General features: G+C 50.2%; 6 protein-coding genes across 6 annotated transcripts; 2 read left to right on the top strand and 4 right to left on the bottom strand.

The window, feature by feature from the left end:
* Nucleotides 1-94: 94 nt before the first annotated feature.
* Nucleotides 95-1,970, top strand: Z518_07527 (uncharacterized protein; the record flags this gene model as incomplete). Its single annotated transcript, XM_013415656.1, has 2 exons — nucleotides 95-505; nucleotides 558-1,970. 2 exons carry the CDS (start codon nucleotides 95-97, stop codon nucleotides 1,968-1,970), a joined length of 1,824 nt encoding a protein of 607 aa, XP_013271110.1.
* Nucleotides 1,971-3,119: 1,149 nt separating this feature from the next.
* Z518_07528 (uncharacterized protein) lies at nucleotides 3,120-4,792 on the top strand (the record flags this gene model as incomplete). Its single annotated transcript, XM_013415657.1, has 2 exons — nucleotides 3,120-4,104; nucleotides 4,161-4,792. The coding sequence occupies 2 exons, from the start codon at nucleotides 3,120-3,122 to the stop codon at nucleotides 4,790-4,792; spliced, it is 1,617 nt and encodes a 538-aa protein (XP_013271111.1).
* A 1,492-nt stretch (nucleotides 4,793-6,284) lies between these two features.
* On the bottom strand, nucleotides 6,285-7,217 carry Z518_07529 (uncharacterized protein; the record flags this gene model as incomplete). The annotated part of the gene is made up of 4 exons (XM_013415658.1): nucleotides 6,285-6,440; nucleotides 6,493-6,994; nucleotides 7,049-7,077; nucleotides 7,176-7,217. The coding sequence occupies 4 exons, from the start codon at nucleotides 7,215-7,217 to the stop codon at nucleotides 6,285-6,287; spliced, it is 729 nt and encodes a 242-aa protein (XP_013271112.1).
* Nucleotides 7,218-8,919: 1,702 nt separating this feature from the next.
* Z518_07530 (uncharacterized protein) lies at nucleotides 8,920-9,273 on the bottom strand (the record flags this gene model as incomplete). Its single annotated transcript, XM_013415659.1, has 1 exon — nucleotides 8,920-9,273. One exon carries the CDS (start codon nucleotides 9,271-9,273, stop codon nucleotides 8,920-8,922), a length of 354 nt encoding a protein of 117 aa, XP_013271113.1.
* A 1,781-nt stretch (nucleotides 9,274-11,054) lies between these two features.
* Nucleotides 11,055-11,294, bottom strand: Z518_07531 (uncharacterized protein; the record flags this gene model as incomplete). Its single annotated transcript, XM_013415660.1, has 1 exon — nucleotides 11,055-11,294. The coding sequence occupies one exon, from the start codon at nucleotides 11,292-11,294 to the stop codon at nucleotides 11,055-11,057; it is 240 nt and encodes a 79-aa protein (XP_013271114.1).
* A 1,914-nt stretch (nucleotides 11,295-13,208) lies between these two features.
* Z518_07532 (uncharacterized protein) lies at nucleotides 13,209-13,566 on the bottom strand (the record flags this gene model as incomplete). Its single annotated transcript, XM_013415661.1, has 2 exons — nucleotides 13,209-13,303; nucleotides 13,356-13,566. 2 exons carry the CDS (start codon nucleotides 13,564-13,566, stop codon nucleotides 13,209-13,211), a joined length of 306 nt encoding a protein of 101 aa, XP_013271115.1.
* Nucleotides 13,567-22,051: the final 8,485 nt, after the last annotated feature.

The following is a 22,051-nucleotide window of genomic DNA, read 5'->3' on the forward strand; positions in this document are numbered from 1 at the left end:
AGCTTTTCTGCGATGTGTGATGCTCTTCTGTGTACTCTGAGCGCACATTGCAACGTCACTTCCCACGGTGAGCATTGTCGCTCTTGTCCATCTCATGGCTGAGTGGCCTCCACAATTCACGCGGCCCGGGGCACTCAGCTTGGGCACCGAAAATAAGCCTTATATCGAATCCCTGGATGAGGTGGAGGATGACGACGATGAAAACAGCGACCTAGTCGAAGAGGAGATTCAGGAAGAAGGTCAACGAGAGCCCGATGAAGAGGGAAGTGACATCGGAAAAGTGATGCGATACGGCCAAGGGCCTGGTGGTTGCCTGCCGCAGGCAACTAAAGTGGAGGACTTTTGCCAAGGGGTCCCCAACGCGAGCCTAACGACTCTCCGATCCGGGAGTAGAGGACCAGCCTTGCCGGCCGTTGCATGGTTACATGAGAGAGGCTGTCGAGGTGCAAGGTCTGACAAGGGGCCGTTGACGGCAAATGGGCTTTACAAGTGTTTGAGAGAACCAGTAAGCTTGCTCCTCGACCACAATGGGGCGGAAAACGTACTGACATTACCAGCGCTTTCGGCTCTTGGGACCCAATCGTTCATCCAGCCCTTCGACTTGCCCCACTTGGGAACTAAGAGGCCTAGACTCCGAACGGACCAGCTCGAGCGAGATACACCAGGAGGAACCCGATGCAGAACGACGATGGATATTCATCACCGACCTAGATCCATGGAGCATCCTGGCCCTCATCGGGACAGCGTCCAAAAACCAAATCCCCCACCTTCAGGCTGCAATCTACAAACACCTGGTATTTGAACCGTCTTTTGGCTTTGACATCCCTCCTGACGGCCACTTCATGTTCCGGTTGGCCTTCTACTTGCCCTACTACGCCTTGAGGGTTTCGAAGGAGCCCCGAAATGACCCTCGCATGTATGGCAATGGGAACCCTTTGAGGGGGCATACCGACATCTCATTTCTCGAATCGAAGCACTCTGAACTGCCCACGTTCCTGTATGAGGCCCAAATCTCTTGCGTCGTTGCGGGGTCCGACGAATGGACATGGATTGCGTACTGCTTTGTCGACACGTACTTCGACGCCGAGCATGATCGCGAAACGGTATCCTCATACTACAAAACCGGTTCGGTGGACCAGGGGATAACTCAGGACCCGTTGACACGGGGCTTGACTCTCGCAGACGGAAATTTTCAAAATCCCAGAGAATATTTCCTCACCGTCATGAGATATCGTCTTGAGCAAATTCAGAATGAATGGACGCAAGTGGTGGACAAACTGAACACCGGTATCCGGGAACAGGAACAGATCCTCCTATCCGGCTCGAGAAGACCATGCTTGTCCAAATCTCGAGACTTCGTTACGAAGGTGCAATTGCTCTCGAAGAAGTTATTATTTGATCTCTCCAATACTGTCGATTCCTGTGAGGAGTTTTGCCGTCAGCCAGCACTCGATTTCCAGAGCGCTTCTGAATCAACGGATCGGCGTCCTTTGCTCAACCCCATCAGGTCCATCCTGAATGAATTGAGATTACGGAAAAAAACACTCGAGTCCATGGCCGACAAGGCGGACAATATCACCAAGGCCCTTGAAGTCCACCTCAACACCGAAACAATTCAGGTGGGGCACTTATCAGTGACCACGATGCTATTCATCTCCCCGATAGCACTGGCGGCGGGGATCTTTTCGATGAATGACAGAGTCATACCCATACCCCTGAACTTCAGATCATTTCTGTGTATATTATTGGCTTTTGGCGCTATGGCGTTTGTGATTCATCTGATCCAGTCAGATCGACTTTTCTTTCCACGAGATATGGTGCTTTGGGCTAGACATATGTGCTGGGAGTTCAAATTGCCGGTACCAGATCTTCGAGTTATACGGCTTCCTCGACTTCCTATGGTTGGGAAATCCACTGGAAAGAGTCCTGAAGATGAAGAGAGCCGAGGTGACCGAGCTTCAATGAAGTGAATCGCCCTGTGGCTCTCGAAACCAGGATCTCGACCCAAACCGACATGACACTTCGGAATGGCAGACAACCAAACCAAGCAAACTGGGGTATTGTTGGGTGGGCCAATAGGCCGCAACAAGTTTATCCTTTAATGAACGCATACACGTGATCGGACCTTGCAGCGTGAAGAATGTCACGGGCTTCAAGGGATCGTCAGACTATATAGTTTCGAAGCGTGTACGAAGCGTACAGCTCGTCCCAGAGTCTTTACAAGCCTTGGTGTCGCCCATTTACCACAAGAACTGTATCAAAGGGTCACGGGGATCGTCAGACTGCATTAGTTTTCGGGTCGTTGTACGCGTCGTAAACCAGTCGTCAGAGGTATTTACAAACTTTGACGTCCTAGACGGTGTCGATTTATCACGTACTTGGGGGGGCCCGAATTCTCCATCCACACTACTGTACATTATCGATCACTTGATTATCTCTACGCTGATGCTTACCATCCGCTTCACAGAGCGTGTGTCATAAGCAAAGGAGAATCATCTCAAATTGGCCCGATGACTCGACATGAGAGGACAGCGTTTAGCGACCAGCTGCAAACCCTGCCGTCGAGCCAAAATCGGCTGTGACGCCGTTATGACAAAAGGTGACCCTTGTTCGAATTGTGTGCGTCGGCAAAAGCTTTGCACTGCCCAGGTGCGCTGATCTCCCTCACCCGTGTCCTGTTCTCATCCGGAAATTGCTCTAAATAACTGTGCGTGTCAAAAGGACCGGCGAGACACCTCTCAGAGTGTCGTCGGTCGAGGTCGCGAGCCTGAAAATGAGAATGATCATGCGTCAATACCAACCCCATCTCCAACCACGGAAAAGCAATCTCATCCGGATATGGCGAGACCAGCGAGCACTCACAGGTCGGCCACGTCCGGGGAGCTGTCTTCGCTCGGCGTAGGGGACAGGGCATGTCGACGGCATCAAGCCATGGCACTCCACCACATGCTGTGGGATATATTTGTTTCCATATTCGAATCCCGATTCGCAATGTGGATTGGCGAAAGCTGTTGCCCATATGTGGAGCTAACGGTTGTATGCATCAGGTCTCTTTTCTCAGCACGGGTACAGAACAAGATGGCTGACGTCACTGGACAACATCACAGCGAAAGGAAGCCATGATCTCTCGGATCGTCGTGAAGCTCGACAACTATTCCAATACGTCCAATTCATTATCGCCACTCCATGCGGCACATCGCGAAGACAATATCCCTTCCCACTCAGAAATCAGGGCCAACGATAACAGGTTGTTGAACGAAGCCCTGATGAATGCGATATACGCCTACTCTGCTCGCTGGCTGCCATTGCGGAGCGCGATTCAAGATTCAGCAGGAAGCGATGCGACTGATGCCAAACGAGTGGAGCAAGATGTGAGAGATCACTTGTGGAGGAGAGCTCGTACGTCGATGTTCTCGGCCATGTCGCGCCCAAGCTATCGGGCCGTCCTGGCGCTTCTCCTCGTGTCACTCACCGAGATGCCCCTCGACAATGATGATCAAGGATTCAATGATCTCTGCTCTCGGATGGTCTTATCGCACCTCAACTTCCTTCAATCGGTTCATGAATCCCCGGGCCTGCGCCCTCTTGCTCGACATACGATGGTTCTTCCATTGTCAGCACTAGGAATTACCTATCCAGTCTCTTCGCAGATCACAGATCTCGATGCCGAGAAACGCCAACACATGCAAGATACAATATTCTGGCTGGGTGTTATGAACGACACCCGTATGTCACTGATGTGGCAGTCTCCATCCCTCTTGCTCCCCTGCGAGTTCGGAGACAGAAAGGTATGGAACTTCATTCGACAACGCACCGTGATCTTTGATAACTCCTTCCGAACCCTGCACGGATCTCAAATCCCCCTTGACCCCCGAGTCGTTACCATCCTGCTGCAACATGCTTCGGCTTGCAAAACCATGTATCTGAGCGTCATCAATCGGTTCTGTGACGCTTTATTTCATCATAATGTTTCCGACACCGTGGAGGAGGCCGCTCAGAGGATTATAGACGAGTCTGCTCGTTTTCACGACGTGTTTGACGATCTGTTATCCATATGTGCGCGGGATTATTTGACCATGCCTAAAAGAAGTCAGTTGAACTACGGTAGGAGCCTCCCGGACGTTGTTCGAAACCTACGCAAATCATTGACCAGCCCCCAGTGCTACTGATGGCACATTACCATCTCGGGTCCTTAATTCTAGCCGATATCCTCGATAAAATCGAAGCGGTACCCGAATCCTTAAGGAATCCGTTCTTGTCACGTCATTACGCTTGCCAGGGCGTGGTGAATGCTCTCAGCCTCATCTTGCAATTGGACCGACACAGCGATCCGGATTCCGTCTATAGCAGCCTTTTTCTGCTCGATCCGGTCCCTGAACTAATGGTGGAGGTGCTGTCCCGCACGGGATCGGCAATATTCCTGCTCCATGACAAGGGTCTAGTCGCACCGTCTCCAGCACAGACGATGCTCTCAGTTGTCATGACGGTCCTAAGTATCCTCTCACAAATCTCAGTCACAGCTTCCCTAGTCCTTTTGTCGATGACCCAGAGGAATGTCGAGCATAAACTCAAGATCCGAGATGATTATCTATATACGCCGATATCATCGAATGCGGAAATGTCTTGGGCCCTGTCAACTTGCGATCGCCACTTCGTTGATGAATTCCTGCAAGAGATGAAGATCCAGGCAAGCGTCGACGGTTCAATATTGGAAAGAACCATCCGAAAATATGAAGATACCGCTGAAATCCGAGACACTTTGCGGCAGCATCAACCCTCGAGATGTACATGATTCAAGAACATAACAGCAATGTTAATCGTCTGGAAGACAGGATATCTTCAGTGGATAATCGACCTGTGACCTTATTCCCAGGCATTTGATGGTCATTTCTGGGATGTTGTTGTATACTTGGAAGCCGCAGATATCTACCATAACCCGGTGGCAGGAGTGAAATGCTCCAAGATTTTCATTCCAAACGTCGAAATTGAAAAACGAGGCATTTCAACTTTAACTTTACGGCTCTTTCATGATGCCGAGGAATCCCCCACGGCCGCATCACTATAATTTCCCTGAGTATTATCTTCAACGTGCAGAGAACCAAAGCCCTTGAGAACTAGGACTTGATCCAAGTAGGTTGGGGATCCTCGGTAGCAGGCTTGCCGGATCGGACACAGCACGTTTGGTTCATGCGCTAATCCTGACCCCTAAAAAGAGTTTGCATGTGTCTTCCAAGCCCTGGCCCACTTCAGCCTTGTAAGGGCAAAAGTTGCACGATTCGTGAAGGTAACATCTCTGCTACTCATGATTTCTACTTGTGAGAAATAAGGATGACTTAAAGACCTGCAGAAGTCCAATTCTGAACCTCTAGGACTTTGTGTTGTTCTTTACGTTTTCTTATCCACGATCTCGAGAAATGCGACTCGATCGTTCCCATCAAATCCACTTGGCTCTACGAAAGGTTCAAAAATGGGCAAAACAATTCATACACGACTGAGTCCAACAAGTTGATTCACCCATAAGCAAACCTTATGAATGAACAAAGTCCATGTGGTCGTACAAAGGTACCGTCGCCACAGAGAAGCAATATAAAAGACGAATACATCTTTGGGACATCGGCAAGAATGTCAAAAACCGTGAGATGGATGCTCCGATAAGTGGCAAGAACCACAGCCGGATCAAAATTCAGCGATACCAACACAGAAAGCAACAACAAAAAGACGAAAAAGAGCAGTAGCAGCATCGGCAAGAGTCGGCGCCATCTGCGACTACGACAACCGAGTTTAGCGAGCCATCTTCGCTCCAAACCGGCCTTGACACAGAAGGCCCATCATCGTCTGTAATGGATAAGGAACCATCAGATAGCTGTGTGAACCAAAATGTTACCTATCGCGTGTGCTCGAGGTTTAGAGTTCTATTTTCCACTTCGATCCGGATCATCCGCTGCCTGGGTATGAGTTCTTGGATGTCGCGAAGGGGAGCCTTGGAGACGCCTTCAACAGCAGAATTCCCAGTTTTCTGGACGATGCCGGAGCGGGACAGAACAAATCATTCCACGTATAAAAGATGAAAGTGGTCATACATGTACAATCACGTCTGGATGAGGGAAGCTATATTCCGATAAATAGAAGAGGACAACAACACCCCCCCTGGCCTTACTAGCATCCATCGCACTTCTCTGTGCATCCCATCATACCGGTCGGCGCAAGTCCCTCACGATGGACTTTCTCCTAGGGCCTCTTTCAGCAATCCCCAATCATAGGCACTTAATGACCCACCGAACCAATTATTCCGCTCCCGAATAAGTCTGATGAAGATTTTCCCCCCTATCTTCTTCATCCCCTTCGGTTCCGATTAGCCGTGTTTGATCCGTCGCTGCCCCAGAGATGGCTGGAAAAGATGCTGTACGCCGATTCTGCTGCACCAGCATCTCGACGACATGCTGTCGAAGGTCAGCTACCCCTTTCTACACATTCACTGTGACCGGGACTCACCAGCAAAATCCAATTCAGCACACTCGACAACGCCGTCAGCGCCGCTGCCGTCGACTCCTGCCTCTGCCACGGATCCGCACATCTGATCGTGTACCCTTGTGTCCTCTCACAGGCGCCGGCGTCCACATCTCGACTCGGGAACGGCCATGCCCGATCATGCAGAGAGTTGAAGCCACAACAGCATAATGCTGTCTGTATAGCGCGAATACCTTGCTCATCTTTGTTTTGAAACAGATGGCCCCACCGTGTCTGCATTCCACAAGACAATAGGTCCGAGGGTGCGGCGTAGACCGTTGCCAGGACGAAGAGGATCAGGGGAATGGACATCCATAGTTCTCGGAGATATGGTAGGAGCAGAGTGGCCGCAGTCTTTCGGGCTCCAATAGCGAATCTGGCCGCCAATGGAGTAAGGATGGGCGCCACGATCGGGATCAATGTGTTGAACACCGGCAGGGAGAGCGGAGCGGGCAATGAGAGAGTAACAATTTTTGACCATGCAATGCTGAGAAAAGGTCAGCAAATTCAATCAAGACATTCCTAGCGGCGGTACGCCTACGCTGAAAGAGTGATTGAAATGATTGCAATCTGTGGTAGATGTCAGAGCTCGTCCGGCCAGGGAGACTAAGGCTGAAGCTGCTCTCGAATCATATACCACCCATCAGGCTGAGTGAATCGACGCTTACCGGTATCAAGCAGAACAAGAGAAGCTTAGTTCGAGAATCCATTTTTCATGAATAGGATGAGGTTGAGCTGTCCTTCGAGATCCGCATCCTTGTCGACGAGAAGCAACGGCCGATTAATGATTCCGAATATCTCTTTTCTTCTGAAGAGTAGCAGTGAGAGGGTCAAGCGGGGAAGACGGATTTTATTCACAGCCTCACGTTACACAACAGCAATTGGCTCTGGCAACCTGAGGCTTTGCCCCGCTCTTCTCTTCTCCTCCGCTTCGCTTCTAACTACCTCGTTTACCATTCAAAAGCCAATAAGCATCTCCGTCATCCTCGTAGAAGGCGACTATATCTACTTGGGTGGACAACAGGCTAGAGTGGCCTTCCACGGAGGCAGAGGGTTTATATTTTCCGAACTAGTATCTCGCTTAAATAGGAAGGGAAACAACCAATAGTGTTGAAGCTTCTCAACTTGTACCTGAGAACAGGTCGTCTGGGAAGAAATCTTTTTAAGCCCAGCATTCCCATGACCAGAAAAATTCCTCGGGATGTTCGTCTGGATGGCGCAAGGTGGGCGCCAGCATAAAGCGAAGTCAAACACACAAATAGGCACGCCGTGGTAGAAGCTATTGGGTCGGTTATCCATGGAGCGGCCGAAAGGTGCCGAGGATGCCTTCCATGACGTCCCCCGCGTCAAAGGGGATGTAAGTGTACGGCGGGAGAAGTGCGAGACAGTAGTCAGGTAGAATGAGAGCTGTTGGCCCTAAAATGAGTTTGAAGAGGGCACCGGTCGGTCAGACATAAGTTTGAAGGTGGAGAGGCGTTTGGAAACGCTAACTCTGACCGGATATGCTGCTACAGCAGTGGAAGAAGATGCCAGAGATAGTGAAGATCAGAGCATACCGGGAAAGGATTTCCTGAAAAGCGCAGCCTCGTGAGTTCTCGGAACCACTCTTAAGGCGATAATGATAGAGCTGCCGTACATTCATCTGCTGAGGTCGGGTACATCTCAAGGCCATCATCGTCACACGCAGCCACAACGGTCAGGGTGGCAGTGCCGCACACATCATGCGTCCGGTTCAACTGGAATAGTTTGTCTGGGGTATCGTCTTGGACAATGCACAGAGCATCAACCGAGCGATTTCGCTCTCCCAATTTCTCGCAGTGCTGGATGGCATCCGAGATTGATTTGCCCCGCCGAATGTCAGGGTCTTGGAAGCTACCATCACGCCTGAGGGTTTTCCATGTGGTTTTTGAGAAGCCGCGACTGCTGAGCATCACCCCAGGCGTAGCTCAAGGCAACAAAAACAGTCAACCAGGGTGCTCACGATGCAATTCCTCCGAGTGTCAAGCAATCGCATGTGACGCCAGGGTCTCCCCGCCCTGATATGACAGTGTTGATGGTTTCTGTGGTCTGGGCCGCAGTTTTAGAGCTGCTGCTTCATTTGCGGATGTTTCCTTTGACTCGCTCTGACCTTGTTCTAGAAGTGTGTGATTAAACTTCCTCTGGTCCATGTCTGCTTGCCAGAAATCGTCGAGATCAGGATTCGGAACGTAATCTTCATCATCCGAGTAGGTAGGGCGGACAAGACTAGGCAATGTCACAATCGAGACAAGGGCTCTCAACGGGCTCGCCCGGTCACAGGATGTCCACTATATGTCTTGCCTGCTGCCGTCCGACATCTTTGTCCCCACTTCCACAGGAGGCTCTAATTATTATCCTCAGTTAGTTCGTCACTCTTCACAGTTGGAGTGAGTGTTACGGGACAGCAAAACCTTCTTTGACCAATTGTTTCGCGCCAATCAATATGGCGCGTACCACAACACCGTCTGGGCGGAGATTAGTCCTGCCTGGTTTAATGTCCTTGATCATATCACTGATCAGGTTTATGTCTGCTGGTTCAATGATTAAGCGTGAATCGGCTGCGAGTTGGGGCCCAGCGACTCTCCAGCGCCGCTTGTCGTGGATTTCCAATAATGATTGAACCTCCTGCTTGTCAGCATTCACGTCGATACTGGCGGTGGAGACAGCTTGTGGATAACTTGCCCCATGATCTGTGATGTTACCTCGTAGCGCAGTGCACGTATTCAAACAGTTCATACTTCGAGACATCAGTTTAAAGGTCGGGAGGTGAAACGAAGACGACTCTGCAGTCAGGAAGGATGCTCCACTCTCGCGGAACGCAAGCTCGGACCCGTTGCTCAAAATCCTGTATGCCCCAAGGGTGAAATTGGCAGGAGAACCAAGTTACTCCACCGGCCTTCCATCGAGAAACCCACGCCGGACCACGGAATACATTGATATTGTATGTAGCACTCACAGTCCTGACCCCTGCATGGAATGCGGCTGAGAATTTTCAGGGGCTGATACGGCAAAGCATATGAGCCTTTGTTAGTACGGTGAAACATTAATGTACACGGCGCAAAACTTTTGTAGAGCCGTTGAAAAGGTCCACGGGTGCCAAAGGACGTAAGATTTCATCCCTGATTGAAATCCGAGAATTCCCCAAACGTCGTGTTCAATTTCGTCCTGACATCGGAGTTAGGACTTCAGACGAAAAGAAGAGCAGTCACGACACTACTTCGGACCCGCCCCCTTTTGAGTTTGTAGGATTTCACTGCTAACACGAGGCAAATATCAGCGGCGCGTCTCGGTCTTCTAGATATATTACTCGTACCTACAGGGGAGGAAGGTGGTAATCTTCTAACCCATTCGGCACAATTTGTCTTCTCTTATATCACCTGGACTCGATCATTGAAAGAATTTTTTTTTTTTTTTTTTTTTCCTGGCCATCCATCCTCGTGTCAAGCCAAAAAGCCTCTGCTTGACTCTTGTGTCCTCTGCGGACTACACGGCCAATATGTCATTGACACAGACAAAATCCCACTCATCCTCGAGCACGAGTTACATTCACCTAACTGCTTCGGCTACCAGGCCACACGCCAACGAACGAGCTCGCGGTCGGAATACCTCGATCAACCAGCTTGCGGCTGACAATATTGTCGAGGCATCGCGTATCGGTAACCAAGGTACTCTGGATGGAGGCTATGGGTGAGTCATCGTCGCAGTGGACAGGGCCATCACCTTCTGGGTTGTCGGAACGACGTACCGCTGGGGAGTTATTCAAGACGCATTAGTATAACCGGGTTCCCTAAGATATCAACACTCGTCTTTATTGGATCTTCTAGCTATCGTGTCCAACGCCACTTTCACCGTCTTGGACGGGAGGCTGCTCCGGGCTTTCGAGGTGAGGAATGTCGCTTTCTTTGGCACTGACTTGATGAGTGTTGGGCAGATTTTGAGCGGTTGTGCTGTGAAAAGTGTTGATGGGCTGTTCATCACAGAGGGTTTGGCCATGGACTGTGGTGTCAGGTGAGTCCGATTTGCTCGAATTCTCAGCCTTGTCTATAAAAGTGCGCTTGCTGACCTCACGATTTTGTTCCCCCAGTTGTTACTTTATAGTCTGGCCTTCCCGCTGGTGAACAATGTCATCATGTGTATTAACGGGCATCGACAGGTTGTATCCATCACATCAGCGCAATACTTTTGCCGTAGTCGGGTCTGGCCAATGACCTCTTTTTCGCTGGCGGTGGTCTCGGTAGCGCCATCATCTGTCTCTTCATGCCAGCCAATGTCGAAAGACTTAGCACAGTATGGACCTCCAGGCGACTGTTTCGGGACTCCAAGTTCGTGGTTTCTCTTCATTGCTGGTACCATTGAGAAGACTTTGTCCTTAAGCCCCTTCTGTATTTCAGACCGACTGACTTTGGAAGCCACATTGCCCCTTTTTAGTTCCTCCGTTCTTCCTTCCACCATACGCTCTCGATCGATCGATCTGCCGATCAGCTCAGATGAGTGCTGCTCTGGTGGCTAGACTCAACTTCTCATTTACTCTAGACCGAGTCCTTCGCGGTTTGATAGGCGACAAACTCGGGCCGGTCAACAGTCTCTTCCTTTCTCTGATACGTCGGTGCAATCAACATGCTGGCTCTGTGGCCTGTCTCGACCTCGGTTGCTCCATTCATTGTATTCGTGATCATACATGCCATGGGCAGAGGAGGTTTCTTCGCTATCATGCCAACAATCGTCGGGAATGCCTTCGGGAGTGCAAGGGTGTCGGTGGCAAGGGGCATGATGGTCACGGGGCGGGATGGGAGGGTACTTGCAGTGCTTGGAACCCCCGATCGCAGGGTTCATCCTGGTTGTCCAGGGTGGTGAAAAGAATGACTTCAGATCATATCGGCCGGCCATCTGAAGAGGTTATGAATGACTCCTTCTTTCTCAAGGAAACTGAATTCTGACTCTAGCGTGTCGAATGCCGACCCAACTCAACAGAAGCGGCGTACGCTGTGTGGTCTGTTCCTCAATCTTTCGAGAAAATACCTCCTCTCATAAACGATACGGTGGGCACCCAAACATGAGGCTAAAATGCGTCAACCCAACGAACAACCATTTCTCTGCGAGCCACACGATTCGGGAATGTCCTAAGCCAGAGACCCTGGCAGTGACCTTCGTACCACAGCGACCTGCTAAACATAAATTGAACCTAGTTGTGCGAGGACTTGTCCGCAAGATGGCGAGGTACCTCAAATCCCTAGTAAAATAGGTAGGTTTCAGGTACCTTTCTACCCACTTTGCCTTTCTTGCATAGTTGACTCTTCTTGGTGCCCTTTTGAATGGCATCGTTGAGGCCTTTCGACAGGGCCACTTGTACTCGCTTTGGAAGCATTTATGCACACAATTTTGATGTTGTTGCATGTCAGGCCTTCTCTGTCGCCCGTGTAGCCTGTCTGTGGGGCCCCTGAGTCCTGCGAGCGCCTTGTCATTCTTGTATGAGTCCTTGCTTCTTTGCCTCGTTTTATCTCGCCGTGTGATTGCATCTCCTCTTCCCTCTACCTTCTCCTTGTGCTGGAGGTGCTGTAGAAGCTGTCAGGTCGGAGATCTCGTTGTTGACTTTCGGAGAGGCCTCAGGAGTAGGAGATCGGCATGGTCGGCTTTGCCACACCGGGAATGCCTATACAATTGCAGAGGGGACTGATAGAAGTCATTCAAGTCGCGAGTTGATGTGAGTGTTTCAATCTTGACGTTTTGGTACCTCGATTTGTTTGCGTTGTATTGGGAACTAGCGCTGCCGCGTGATTGTCGTTCCCGCGATCCCCATACCCAGTTTCTGGTTCTTCATCCCCTGCCTCGCCTCTGACATTCGTCTCCACGGTTTCAGAACCGACCTTCTGTGAGGCCAACAGGAAAGATATGGCCAGCTACTGACAAAGTAAAGAAGGAATACCGAACAAGAAGCCTCGCCGGCAAGGCTGGATCACGTGATTAACTCTAGTGTCTCCATTGGACTGGAAAAGCCAACGGAACGATGATGTCTACATATCCACGCTCGGCACCGAGTATCACTGTATAGTCAACTTCGTCTTCAATCATACTCCTACTAGTTAGGACGTTGAATTGCTCGGTACTGACCTCCCTGCATAGTCCTCTTGTCTGGAACATTGAACGGCAAAACCACTGCCATTGAACTTGTTGTCTGTACGGAGCCGAAATGAATTGCATGTGCGCCATCAGAATACGACTTGAACCCATGCGAAGGAGATCATCCATCATCCAGCGTCACTCTCAAAAGTCAAAGATTCAATTGTGGGAATCGGTAATTCGTTTCCCCTGGGCCACGTTCATGCATATACCCATCTCTCATTCATGACGTGCGGGGATAAATGCCCTACTCGTTTCCGGCGCCAACATGCACTGTTGTGCCGGATACATTATAGAGTCATCTCTCAATCATTGCAGCCATTTCGTCTCAAACCTCACAAAGTGACAGGTGCGTCGTGGTAAAGACGCTAAAACTTCCAGGGAAGAAACAGATTTGCATGCTTAATCTTCTACGACCTTGAGAAAGCAAACAACCGAGTCTCGACCTGTGAGATGCAATGCCGAGCTTGATCCAGATACTAACCCAAGTCCGAATCCCCGCTAAAAGTTTTCCCTTTCCCGTTTTGGTCTTGTTCCGTTCACAAGATTGTTCTCCAGGCTGTGTATCACAGCTTGGCCGCTGTGGCTCTCTTTTTCTGGTCACTGGAGATGGTGGACATAGTCAAGGAAGTTCTCATATCGAACTGGGAACCGATACATGCTGTCAAGCTTGAGTGGACATTCTTATGAGGACCCCAGACCAATGAACTCACCAAGGTCTGGTTCAACCGACTGCACCAAGTCCTCGATCTTGTCCATTTTGCCAACGGGATCATCCAGAGCCGCAACAATCAAATTGAAGTCGTCCCTGATTTTGTTCTGGCTGTCGGCTTCATGGATGGCCTTAGTTGTGTTCAAAGATATTTTCTTCTTGGAATTGGACGAATCAAAGGATATGTCAAGAACTGCGTTTGATTTAGCCATCTTGGGTTATAAGAGGGGGAAACAGGTCCGAGAATTATGGGTGACCGTTTAATCTGAGTGCTTGTGATGAAGCTGTGTGTTCCCGAACTCGAATGAGGAAGCCTAGTGAACAAACCAGAAGACCAGCCTCTTTATATGCGCTGAAATGAAAAAGAGTAAAGAGAGGAAGCAAATACCCCTCGAACGGGGATCTACAGTCCCACGCTCCTTTCAGGATAGTGCACTAAATGGGATGGTAAACAGGATGCCCTTCTCAACCTCGCATGAGCGTCTGCACAAGGATCACTTGGCTAACGTCCGGGAGACGAGGGTAGGAAATTGGAATATGCAGCTTGATGCATGGAGAAATACAGACGGCCGACTTCCGGGACGCCAGTGTACTGCTGGTCAGACGTCAAGCAGATAGCTCGAGGGACTTTTGGTGAAAAGAGATACAAGCGAACCCTTGTCGATGCAAGAGAGTGCTAGCAACAACTCCTCACAGTTCTTCTCTCATTCTGGCCGATACCCCAAAGGACCGCGCGGTTTCATGGTTTGCCGACTCCGGGCTGCGGACATTTTGATTTCCATTACGTGCATGTAAGCGACCGGAAAAGTTTTCAAGACTCGTAGACACACTTGATATAACTTACTAACCTCATGTCGCGGTGGTAGGGGTGTTCTGCATATCCTGGTCATTTCCGAAACGGGAAGGGGACGTCCCTCCACCAAGAGATTGTATATTGTGACTTGAAATAGTATTCGGCTCAGTCGCGGAATTTGCTTTTGCTTGCGAAAAGCTGCAAGACTGGGCGCTTATGCGCTTCCAGGGGTGTCCAGAATAGGTCACAACGTTTAATTACGCAAGAAGAGCAAGTTGCAACGAAGTCAATGATGACCCAGCGGACAGGCTAGGAGGACGAACAAGGATGGATAGGATTTGGCTGCTAGCCCCGTCGGTATCCTGATCCGAGACTCAGTAAGATTCGGTGACACGGGTAAAATGCGACGTCGAAACAGAACGACAAGGCTCTAGGAAGAGCTAAGGTTGCTTCCCCGATGCCGCCAGTCCCAAGGAGCCGGGTCGGACTCTATGCTGCGGAAAACGTTGCTCGGTGGCTGGCTCAGACGCATCGGGGAACAAAATTCCGCCAGAAAGAAGTTCAATGCTGGCTTTGTGTGACCAGCTCATCTCTCCGGTTCGTTGATCCATTTGAGGGCCGATGACCGTGAACAATGCGGGCAACCTACAGTTTGATCGGCAACGGGGAATACTCCGTTGCGTCAAGTAGGTTATCCCCCTGTTTCCTGGCTCAAATCACGGTTTGCTGGTTGACGAAATTTGGTGAGTTAGCCAGTGGTCGATGACACCGAGAACAGGGGCATTCGCCAGCCCAACACGAATACACCTTAGATGTGGTGATGCTGGATACGAGGTTTGCTCAACCCGCGCGTTGACGCAACCATGAGACTAAACCTGAAATGTGAACTCGGTAAGGCACATTTCGGGAGGAGTCCGCAGTTCGTCTAAGTTGTACTAGCCCTCTGGCGGCTCGAGTCTTAGATACGGGCTTATGGGACTTTTGAGGTTGGTCTTATCAATCTCCATGATGATCGCTCTGGCCAGATATCACGCCTTCCGTGAGCTTGCCGACATCCCAGATGCTCCCAGCAGTCCCAAGGGTTTTCCATGAGGAGCTGCTTAGTTTACGGCAAAACGCTGTGAGGAGTGTCTTATTACGACAAAAATAATTAGTGACGATGCATGGCTCCTGTATGAAGCCACGGGGATCATGGCACGTTGCCGAACGTTTCGAATTATGAGTCTTCGTTATTCCTTTTTGAGCAATTGAGTAGCCATGTGAGAGAAGTACGTCTAGCCCTCAAATCGGAACCGAGCCATGCCGACCGACTGATCGATGTGGCTGTGTCTATGACCGTGAGGGCAAAATCTCCGTCGGTGATGGCCTCTCCTTCAGAGGCTTCCAACGAGTAATAAATGAAGTACCAGCACGCACTCCGTTTACCCGTCCTCGGGTATCAATTTGAGCTTGTAGCCTTCCGCGTGATGGGCCACGGCCCACGGTTTATCTCGCTCGTATGGAGGAGAAGGGTGGTAGCTATGCTAAGGTGTTGAGGTCCACAGAATGTATCCCCATGTCACCCATGTAACTCCGAGCCATTCAGTCTTGTACCCTTACTGTTCCGACGTGATACGAGAGAAGCCAATATTGCACCACAAGTCTGTCCCTGCCATCTTCGTGCAACCGGTGCCAGCCACAGGTTGATTTTGTCGTCCATGTGATGCACAAAAAGGGAAAAGGGAAGGGAGTGGTAACTGAATGAGAGACCGAGTTGAGCAGCCAAATGGGCCGGACGGAGAATTTGAAGGTTATCATGAAGCCTAGAAGACTCCGGTCACATCAGGATCCATGGCAACATTTGGCTGTTACTGTAGTCGGGCCAGCAAAAGAATTGAAACGATAGGCTGCCAAAAAAAAAAAAAAAAATAAAGGGCTGAAGAAGGCAGGTCTTGCTTGTCCTTTCCTGTCCAGGGCGGCAACTGAATAGTATGCAGATAAGTGTTCAATTCAAGCATTGGCATACTAAAAAAGATGAAGCCCGTCTTCGCCTGCTGGGGGTGCCCCCCTGAACCCCGCAGTGCCAGGTGCAACCCAGCATCCCAAGGCCTGGTGCTGTCACCAGTAATCCAGAAAACCCAGATTCCCCATGTTTCCTACTTCCAATCGACTCCTTCTCTCAACTCACATCACCTTCGCAATCCCTCGTTTGCCCCCCTTCAGGTCCATCTTCCGTCCAAGCAATCGGATTGACTCAAACAACGGCTGACTTTTACGGATAGGAACGCTTAACTGGCGCCATCGACCCCCACAATTAGACCCTCGACGACGCTGGTCTTCGGGGGGAATGCTGGTCCGCCCCCGTTATTATCCACTCGCATCGAAGCTTTGCTGTCTTAAGTCCTGTACCATGCCCATTCGAAGAAGTGTGTCCAGGGCACATCGACATTCCCACCGCCCTATCATTGCAAGAATGAATAACCCGCACTGAGAAATGAACACGGGGAGATGAAATCGAATTTAAGAAGACGAGAAAGGGGGTGATGATTCAAAAGAAACAGGTGATGGGGCGCAGAAACCCAGCTGCGGTTATGAAAACCACTCCAGCCACCACGTCGTAAGACCGACCGCCAGGCCCATGCCGGCAGCCGGCAGCCGGGCCGTACCGTAACAAGACTTCCTCTTTACGGATGCGGTGAGTGCAGTTCCCAGAACAAAGGGCTGCATCTGCACAGACGGGTGGCGTTGATACGCGAGGTGACATTTGACGTCGTGAAGATTTTCTGCCGCATCAACATTGATCGAATTGACTTCCAACAGCAACTGCGACATGTCAGTCTTCGATTCCGACTGTGAAGATTGTGCTACACGGACCGAGTTCTGCCTCTTGGTCGAGTCGGGAACTCTGGACCGGAAGAGCTTCCAAAAAGGCCAGAATGGCGTCAATATTTGCATTCAATCGTTCTTGTCTGAGCCGGTTGAACCAGCAGGCATCGATTCCGAGATATAAATGATCCATAGAGCCTGGTGTGTCACAAAAGCGTCTGAGAACGATAGAGGAGGTGGAAGATCGTGGCTTTCTGACACCTGCTCTGGTCGGAGACGGTCGTGATCTTCCCTGAGATCCCTGAAATCGTCGCGAAGACATGCTGACTAGGGCAAAACAGAGGAAACTTTGCCACTCAGGAGAAGAATCTCAAAGAGAGGGAGAAGGAGAGTTGAAGATGAATAGTCAGAAATTGGAATTGTGTGAGGAATTGTCACGAGTTGAAAGAATTGGAGTGAAATATGGCTTAGGAATCTTTCGTAGATGGCACACCGCAATCTTATATTCAAGGCCAACAGAGCAAAGAATCTCCAGTAAAAGAAGCGGTGAAGAGAAATGCCATGTTCAAGGACAAATAAATGAACAGTATCCTGAACAGCATCCTGAACATACGTGGTGCCCAATACATCTGCGGCGTAGGACAACAGGGCGGGATTCAAGGCACCAATTGCAATGCTCACTGGCTGGGACCCAAACCCGCGTCCGAAAATTATGAATCGCCAGGACGCGAGTTCGGTATCAATACCAGAAAGACGCAAAAGCAGTAAATCACGATTCGGCAGCTGGAATGGCGTCCGAGTCACATCCAAGGGTCCGGCAGACCGGATACAGATCGTGCTGCTGCGAATACCGATAAAACATGACAGGCCAGAGCCGATTGAAGGTTCGCGTTGCAGAATGCAAGAGGCAAGAGGCTCAGACGAGGGAGCCATCCCTACCGCCGGGGGATGACATGAGGGTAGTTGGGAAGAAACAACAGGAAACTCGACTTGAAAGTCGACCTGGAAGTCGACCAACACACCCTGTAAGGCTAAATCTTCCCCCGCTGCGCCATGTAGTTAGTCTGCTTGGTTGGTGGAGCCACTGGCAAAAATGAGTGGACAAATCTAATGTGAGGAAGAAGTTGGATGGAAGGGCTCTGAGGTTCTCCTTATGATCGGTTGTCAGTTTGGGTAAGATGATTGCTAGAACATCTGTGTCGGATGACCCCCGCCTCCTGGACCGTCAGGCTATCCCAAAGAGATGCCAGCATGCTTCGATGGGGTTCATTCGACAAATTCCAGAAGCGGTATGCTAAGCTGTTGAAATTGATGCTGACAATTTTTCCCCCATTCATTACTCTCTCGGTGAGCCAGCTTCCATACATGTGGTTCGGCTCTTTCTTCGTCAATCCATTGAACAACCGAGGAATCTCGGGATTGGTTTCCCCAACGTCTCCTCTTTTGCGGCGGTGAATGTGGCAGTATGCCTGTGACAGAGTGGAAGGCTTAGAATTTGAGAAGGATGAGACATTTCACACCCCCCATGAACAGCTGAATCAAGCTGAGTGGAAACTGGGGCACTTGCATGGTATTTTCACCTGTAATTCAAGGAGGGGAAGCCTGCGTGCATTGGCTAGAGAAGTTTCCAAGCGGTGGTGTGGACGTAGCATTGAATTACGCCCCCGTGCGATGACCGCAAAAAGGGTGAGCGGCTACAAATGTTGCGTAGGCTGTTTACTGTAACCCAGTCCTTTCAGGTGTAGCGCGCTCTGCATAAGAGAGGCTCAAGAGGAGATGTATTGTGCCGAATTCAATGCAACCAGAGGATTTCTGGGCGGCCAGCCTAGGGGTTCTGAGTCAGGATGTGACTTGACTTGATGGTGGATGTGATTCAGCAACTAATACTTGCCATCACTGGCTCGGTTGCACTCAGTCGAAGGCCTTCCAGAAAAATGGAACATATTTAGACACAAGAGGTAGCCAGGGTTGGAGGGGGGTGGCTCTAAGCCGACAGCCACTCCGTTGTCTCCTCCAAATGCCAGGAATTGCCCCCCCCCCTTGACTCAGTGAAGTGCCCAACGCCTGACCTTACAAGGCGGCATGGCTGGCAAAACTCTACCTTGAGACTGGACACGGAATGTTGGGTCCATTTCGGGGCTTCTGGGGAAATAACTTGACCACCCCTTACACAGTAGGTTTGGCTCCCGGTCAGGTTCCTGCCACGAAACAACATCCTATTGACTTGGATCCTTTGCAATCTATCCTTTTCGAGCTTTGGCAGGTTCGTATCAAGTGGAAATACCGACCGACCGCGCCGCTGGGCACGGTAAGCTCTGGGGGAAAATTGATCAAGTGCTTTTCTTGGGTCGCAATTTGGTGATGAAAGGAAATGACTGATAGAGCAGAGGTAAGCGCAAGAGCGCGCGTGGAAATCGAACCATTCAGACTCACTCTCTGTCGACACAGGTTTCCAGGTGGAAAATTCCGAATCCCGAAAGCTCGTGGCTGTTGTACACGGCCTCTATTGACAACGTCGGATTTCTTTTTTTTTTTTTTTTTTTTTTTTTTCCAAAGAGATCATCCTTGCCCTGGGTGGGGACGACGGCTAAGCCCACATTCCGACTGCAATACCGTGACGGCTGTAGGAGAACTTTGGAAATGTGGGTTTCTTCGAAACGATGTGGCGCGCAACATCCATGTCGAAAGGAGCTGACCTGAACTCAAGACAGGGGCCACAATTCAGACTCTTCGGAGATGCTGTTTCCCTAAGATCTCCAGAATGCAGGGGGTATTTCTGGTCCCGACGGTTCCTATCTGCCCTCCCACGCTTTGTGAAGGGAGGCTGTGTCTATCAGGCCCGTGGATTCCTTCCGAAGAAATTACGAGACCGAAAGGGGCGTTCCGGCTTTTTGTGTTCCGTTGGACAAGCAATGGGAAATTCGAATGAAGGAACTGCTCGTCGGCGTGGCGTCTGCAATGAGGATGCCATCATGAGTCGGTAAGCACCATTTCAACGGAAGTTTCTTCCAAGCAACCCGCACTTTTGATTAAGCTTGACAATTCTTCTGTCGTCCATTCGCTCACGGACTGTTTAGTATATGACATGCCGAATATCATGCCAGGCGGGCTGTGAGCCTCACGTGACCGCACATCTCAAGGAGGGTGAGGAACAGTCCTGGGACCGATAGTGTGGTTCTTATGCAATCTCCTAGACTGGAGACATGGAATCTTCCTTCTTGATGTTCCCCAAGAAACCTGTTGATGTTTCGAGCGGGGGATTTGTCGGAAAGAAGCATGATTGAATCCTTGTTGCTTGAGATGCTAGCTCCAAAGCGTTTCGATTTTCTTTCCCGACGCAAGTTGGTCGATCAATGCCTGTGAATCATCATTACATGGTTCCGATCAGTGAAACAAATGGGGCTGCCTGCGCTCTGTAGTCGTCTTTTTGGAATTCAAGGTGATGATGTTGGCTACCCTCCACACAAGATCAACATTGTGACTTGTGAGAAAAGAGTGAACCTCTGAATACGTCGATCGATATAAAAGACTTTTTTGGAAGTTTGGATTCCGACAGAAATTGAGCGGTGAAGGCCAGAAAGTGTCAACGTGGGATAGATTCTCGGGCAGAAGGAATTTTGCAGCCTTCTCTCCTGCCAAGGACTGATGACAGGTTCTGGCACTGACAGTGGCAAAGGCACAAGTGGGCCATTGGGGGTATTTCCATTCCCACGATACTAGTGACCAGGCAGTATTGGGGTCGGATATCACTTTATCTATGTCGTACAACTTGTATGGTCTATTTTGGAGTCTACATTGGTCAAACAAAACCAAGATGTTACAAGTCCTCTAGCCTTGACCCTGTCCACGGCCTGTCGGCATTCCGGCTTACTTCTTCTCAAGCGATTCGAGCATAACCCCAGACTCGCCAAAACTGCTATTTTAGCCTCTGGCGACACTCTGCATGAAAAGCTTTCTCTCTTTTCGTAAGTAACGCGCTCGCGGGTGTTACTGCTCCTGCGGTGGTGGCGAGAACGAAGACGTTGTCCACGGCTTGTGTGAAGGCCTGAACGACCTGTTGCTTCACATCCTCGCTACCCCGTTAGAAAACCGCGGATTGGGCAACCAGCAGGAGGACTTCTTATCTCCGATTCGCTGAAGTTGTACCATACCAGAGCCGACTGGAGATTGTTGAAAGCCAGACTTTGAAAGGCGCTTCTAGCAATCGTTAGAGAGGTGACGATACTGCCAATCTGGGCAATGTTTACAAAGTCAATGGCAGCTGCAACCTCCTCTGGCTTCATCTTGGGCCGCTATAAATGCTGTACTCACTTTGAAGTGCTGAACCACAGCCGATGGCGAGCAAGACGCTGTAGCCATACATAGGTCTTGCCAGACGAGGTCTCCGAGCCGATGTATTCATTAAGCTTCCTCGCATGATCATGAAGATGCCGTGGAAAACATGCTAAGGCACGGAGTAGCCGAATCTTGGCATGAGAGCACTATTGAGCAGGATAAAAGTGATCGTAAGACAGATGAATAGGAGGACGCAGATAGCTGCCATGATTGCGGAGTCGGATTGGGCAAATTGGAAAACCGAGAAGGTAGTAAGCGCGGATGACGAGTGATGTACTGTAGGTTGATGTTGCGGTGAAAATGAGGATCAGTGAGCGAGGCCGCAGAAATTGCCTAGGGAAACTCGGCGTGCTTTGTTGGTCAGAATGGTGAAATACCGGCTGACAATAAATCCAAGCGGAGTGAGGCCAAACAAGATGGTCACAACAAGGAAGCGATGGTCATCCCACGTCCACTACGATCCGCCAAATGTCAACACCATTGACTATGTTGTGTAGGCCGTGGCAATCAGGACAACGCCGAGCTAGTCCATATGGCGAAGCTTGTTCAGCACTGTTCCCTTCGGTCGTGGAGAGTGGGTGGGTAGGTAAAAGATGAAAACTAGGGCCATGACGGCTGCAAGGACGATATTTGATATAGAACAACCACTGAGAAGAGTCAGCATGGTCTGTTCCAACTGAACTAGCAATTATTCCTGCGATACGAGGGTGCTGTTCACTTACTTTCCAGGTAGCTAGTGATGCTGAATAAGCCAAGTAGCAACG

Source organism: Rhinocladiella mackenziei (genome assembly GCF_000835555.1).
Source record: "Rhinocladiella mackenziei CBS 650.93 unplaced genomic scaffold supercont1.5, whole genome shotgun sequence".
Classification (NCBI taxonomy): domain Eukaryota; kingdom Fungi; phylum Ascomycota; class Eurotiomycetes; order Chaetothyriales; family Herpotrichiellaceae; genus Rhinocladiella; species Rhinocladiella mackenziei.